Source organism: Arachis ipaensis, chromosome B03 (assembly GCF_000816755.2).
Source record: "Arachis ipaensis cultivar K30076 chromosome B03, Araip1.1, whole genome shotgun sequence".
Lineage (NCBI taxonomy): Eukaryota > Viridiplantae > Streptophyta > Magnoliopsida > Fabales > Fabaceae > Arachis > Arachis ipaensis.
Genome location: NC_029787.2, coordinates 104754941 through 104760151, shown reverse-complemented (window position 1 = coordinate 104760151; position 5211 = coordinate 104754941). Strand labels below are relative to the sequence as shown.

General features: G+C 35.4%; 2 protein-coding genes across 2 annotated transcripts in view; both read left to right on the top strand.

The window, feature by feature from the left end:
* The window catches only part of LOC107633480 (FT-interacting protein 1), a 5231-nt gene extending 4419 nt beyond the window's left edge, over positions 1 to 812 (top strand). Inside the window, exon 3 of the mRNA XM_016337101.2 lies at positions 5 to 812. Coding sequence (XP_016192587.1) covers positions 5 to 682 — 678 coding nt within the window. The 3' untranslated portion in view covers positions 683 to 812. The remainder of the gene's footprint in view (positions 1 to 4) is intronic.
* Positions 1399 to 3250, top strand: LOC107630800 (probable phospholipid hydroperoxide glutathione peroxidase). Its single transcript, XM_016334044.2, has 6 exons — positions 1399 to 1766; positions 2019 to 2095; positions 2267 to 2328; positions 2507 to 2625; positions 2786 to 2953; positions 3065 to 3250. The coding sequence occupies exons 1-6, from the start codon at positions 1497 to 1499 to the stop codon at positions 3092 to 3094; spliced, it is 726 nt and encodes a 241-aa protein (XP_016189530.1). The 5' UTR covers positions 1399 to 1496; the 3' UTR covers positions 3095 to 3250.

Below are 5211 nucleotides of genomic sequence, written 5' to 3'. Positions count from 1 at the left end.
GAAGGAGGTGGTTGAGTATATGTCTGACGTGGACTCTCACCTATGGAGCATGAGGAGAAGCAAGGCGAATTTCTTCAGGCTCATGACGGTATTCTCAGGTTTATTCGCCGTTGGAAAATGGTTCTCTGATATCTGCATGTGGAAGAACGTTATAACCACTGTGTTAGTTCATGTCCTCTTCTTGATGCTGGTGTGCTTCCCGGAACTGATTTTACCAACGGTTTTTCTGTACATGTTCTTGATTGGTGTGTGGAACTATAGGTATAGGCCAAGGTACCCGCCACACATGAACACGATCATTTCGCAGGCGCACACGGTGCAACCGGATGAGTTGGATGAAGAGTTCGATACGTTTCCTACGAGCCGGAACCCTGATCTTGTGAGAATGAGGTATGATAGGTTGAGGAGTGTGGGTGGGAGGATTCAGACGGTGGTTGGTGATTTGGCCAGCCAGGGTGAGAGGATTCAGGCGCTGTTGAATTGGAGGGACCCACGTGCGACGGTTATATTCGTTGTGTTTTGTCTTCTTGCTGCGGTGGTTTTGTATGTTACTCCGTTTCAGGTGGTGGCTGCTTTGGCTGGCTTCTATGTTATGAGGCATCCCAGGTTCCGGCATAGGCTTCCGTCGGCGCCTATCAACTTCTTCCGACGGTTGCCCGCAAGAACAGATAGCATGTTGTAAAGAATAATGCATGTTCTAAGTTGTAACTTATTTCTTTCCTTTTTGATCCTGTTTTCTTCATTCAAGTTTGTCTGGACATGCATTTACCTTCAATTCCTTAATTAATTCCGTATTAATATCTCCTTCTTCCTTTTCTTTTGATTTGGCTTGTAAAGAAGCTACGTTCCGTCTTTTGTACTGTGAAAGAACATGCAGTATCATCAAAAAATAAAGAACAATGAGAGTTGTAAAGGTTATATTATCATCATACAATTTTCAAAACATACTAAATGAAATTAATTAAGGTGATGCGTTTTTTATTGAACTTTTTTTATATAATATTATGGATTTAGCAAATATATTTTTTAAGAATACATATTAAAATTATTGTTAGGAGGAATTTTTAATGAATATAAATATCAATATATATTAAAATTCAAATTTTGTCATTTTTATAAAAGTTTAATCGATAACTTTAGCTTTGATCCTTATTCTATATTAGCTAAATTTTAGTTTTATTAGTGTTGTGGAATTACCATTGTGTTTTTTCTTTGTAGTAATTAACTTAGAGTACTTGATTAACAATAATAATTGACCCGTTTTCTTAAAGATTAATGATGACGTAATGGGTGATTCTTGTATAAAACATGAGTTGCTAAGGCGGTACTTGGACAACCAATTCCCACGTGTGGGCACGCCAAGCATCCACGTGTAAGCATTATTGTTCAATAGTTCACATTGCACAGAGAGTATATCAGAGTGGGAAAGGAACAATATACAGAAGAAGAGTGCAGTATGCGGAGAAAAGACGCTATATAATTTAGTTGGATCTTCAATGCTTTATAGTTCAACTCGTATCTTGTTCGGCAGAGGCATAAGGAGAGTGGTTCCACCCCTTTCTTCTTCTATTAACTATTTGATCAATCCTAAAGCCAAAACCCTTTCACTCTCTCGACCTTATCTTCGTCATCATAATATCTCGTTCTTCAAATCAATCCCAACTCTAACTCCAACTCCAACTCCCTTGCGATTTAGTTTGAAAACAGATCACACCATGGCCAGCCAATCATCTCCTCCCAAATCAGTCCACGATTTCACCGTTAAGGTATGTGTTATCTAGAATATTTTTCATTAGTAATAGATATAATAATTAATTTGTTAGTAGAAATACATGAAGAAAGGAAAATTTAAAACTATTTATTAGGTTATTATAGTATTATAGTTTATGTACTCTTTATGCATTCTTACTACAAAATTAATTCAAAATAATCTAGGTTACAGTATGCATGTTGTGTTGCTTATTTCCATAATTTACAAAATTTAAGATCCAGGGATTTGATGTGTTGTTCTGACTTAGGATGCGAGGGGAAATGATGTTAATCTTGGAAACTACAAAGGGAAGGTTCTTCTCATTGTCAACGTTGCCTCACAATGGTATAACGCCTCTCCGCTTTTCAATTTCTTTGTCAAAAAACCTTGGCTAATGACTGAATTGCAGTAGAGTAGACAGCCCTTGTGTATATCATACATGTTTAATTTATCTTGATGTACTTTCACCTTTGTATTAATCTATTCAGCTTGACACTATCATGTTTGATGATGCAGTGGCTTGACCAATTCTAATTATACAGAGCTGAGTCAATTGTACGAAAAATACAGGGCGAAAGGTTTGTATAAACCCTTAAATTCATAGGCTTATATTATGCTTCCACAACCTTTATAAACAATCTCTAATTAAATTAGAGAGAAATTTCTGAAACTTAGGTACATATAACCACTTAAGAATTAAGCTTACTTGCTTGGGGTCCATCAACCTTTATAAAATCCATGTTCTTGTTTATTCAGGTCTTGAAATTCTGGCATTTCCTTGCAATCAGTTTGGGGCACAGGAGCCTGGAACTAATGAGCAGATAGTAGAATTTGCTTGCACTCGCTTCAAAGCTGAGTATCCCATTTTTGACAAGGTACAAACTCTGATTTCATTCCTATGCTCATTAAAGAAATATTAAATCTTTCCTCTGTGTATTTTACATGGAAGACATTTTCTTTCTAAAAATGATGGTGTTAGTGTCTTGGTTGAAACAATTTCAACTTATACACAAATCTTGTTGCATTTTATCATAGGTGGATGTGAATGGTAACGATGCTGCTCCACTGTATAAGTATCTTAAATCAAGCAAAGGTGGACTCTTTGGGGACAACATAAAATGGAACTTCTCCAAATTCCTTGTTGACAAAGAGGGCAATGTTGTGGATCGTTATGCACCCACTACTTCTCCTCTAAGCATCGAGGTAAAACACAGTTTGTATGATGGCTACATTAGTCTTGTCTTTTACATAGTTCAAAATCTATAACACTATCTGATTCATTTCTCTTCTGATCTGTTGGTGGTGTTAATGCAGAAGGACATAAAGAAGCTGTTGGATGCGTGAAGCCAAGATTATAGCTTGGAGAAAAACCATCAAATGAATAATCATTAGGATATGTAAAACATGAATAACAAAATCTACTGCAGATGTATTGCTTACTCAGCATCATAAAATTGTGTACTTGCTACTACCGTTTAAGTGAATTTGGTTGTTAAAACAGTTTATCGTTTTGTTCCTGGTTAAACAATGCTATTCTGTCTTGGTTTTATGTTTCTACAATTCTACTTATTAGATTAATTGCTGGAAATTGGAATGCACAAAGTAAACAATTGCTGGGTTCAAAAACAGAGGGATATCAATAAGACACGAGGAAAAAGAGAAATAAGCAAAATAATCAGAGTGCTGCCTGCTATAACCATATACCTAGAGCTGTTCATGGCTCCAATAATCCAATTGACATAAAGCTATATGTTCTAATAATGACACTATAAATACGAAAAAGAAGATTATGACTAATTTAACTATGGGTGGAACCGCCGGCGCCGCCCCTGCAGCGATTATGGCTACTGCAACAACGGTTGTAAGAATTGGCAGGAGGACCACGGTGGGCTAATTTTTTTTTGTTATGGAAGTAAAAGTGGTGATATACTTTAACATAGTAATTTTTGGTGTTTTTTAAAATTGTGGAAGTACACAAATTCCTGGGACTGAATTCTATACTTAAAATTTTTTAATTATTTTTTTAACACAAATTCCTGACACCGATTTGTGTACCAACACAAATTTCTGGGACCGATTTTTGTACCTCTCAGAAATCTATGGGACCGATTTGTGTACCTCTCACAAATCGGTCGGTCTGATTTCTGTACTTTTAGAAATCGAACGGTCCGATTTGTATACCTCTAACAAATCGGACGGTTTGATTTCTGCTTCTCTAGTTAAACGATCCCACATTTAAGTATAATACCTCAATAATCCACATTTAAAAAAAATACCACTACCACTTCAATATTAAAAATAAAAATTCGACCATGGCATTCTGTTCCTCTAAATTACACACCAAATCCTATGTACTTGTTGCTTGATTCTATCATGCGCATGTTGGTCTCTCAATCCATCTCAAATTCCTTCTTTGCATCTATTGTCCCATTGCATGACAGCAGGATGAAGGATTGAAGGCAATGCCTTCCCCATACGCATTCTGGTGGCCACGGTTGTTGGCAGAGAAGTGGCTGTGTGTTGGCAGAGAAGCCGCTGTCAACAGCCACGTGGCTGTGGTGCAATATACGGCAAGAGCTAAGCAAGATGAGTAGTTGTTTTTGGCCGTGATTATACCTCTCGAAAAACTTATTAGCTTTAATTTAGTAGTGATGAATAGTTGAATATTGATCAAGTATAAAAAAATATTTCTCTAATACAACAATCTGTCTAAAATTATACCAAATCTCACGGATACGAGACTGACCGATACGCGAATTTTAAAATCGTATAAGATATCGGGACACGCATATATATAAAATATAAATTATTTTTTTAATTATTTTTAATGTCTTATTTTAATTATATCAAAGTATTTAAAATATTTTTTGTTTTAATAAATAATAATATATACTATATCTAAATTTATTTTAAGAATATATGTTAAAAATAAAACTGGACACGCTGACACGTGATAATATTTATGTGTGTCCAAACCTGTTCGGAGAATAATTTTTTACTTTTTATTAAGACACGGTTGAATAAAACTGACACGCGTGTTGGACGAATGTCGGTGAATATCGTATCTGAAATGTGTCCGACACATGAATACTAACAACTCAGCAGAGTGTTCTACTTCATAGCCAAATCTTAATTGGATATATCAATAAAAGATTATTGTTGTATTACTTATCCGTAATTAATTTTCCATGGATAGGTATGTATAGTATCGCCATTCCTGTGCTAGTCCCCCCTAGCCTCCTAGTCATTGCTGTCTTGCTGATTGTAACTCACATGAGAATAATTTTATTGAACTTTAACTACTAATTTTATTTAATTAAGTGTATTGGCTACAAATAAAAAAAATTCACTCGTTAAATTTTCTACTTTTCATGATAGTTGGGATATTTGTTCTGTAAAATTCTTGTTTCCATGACTAGATAGGCCTAATTACACCAAATATGACTGACACAAAATTCTTA

Coding starts and splice junctions, on each gene's coding strand:
- LOC107630800 (XM_016334044.2), top strand. CDS start 1,497: ATGCTTTATAGTTCAACTCGTATCTTGTTCGGCAGAGGCATAAGGAGA. Junction 2,626..2,785: donor AGTATCCCATTTTTGACAAG/GTACAAACTCTG, acceptor ATTTTATCATAG/GTGGATGTGAATGGTAACGA. Junction 2,954..3,064: donor CTTCTCCTCTAAGCATCGAG/GTAAAACACAGT, acceptor GTGTTAATGCAG/AAGGACATAAAGAAGCTGTT.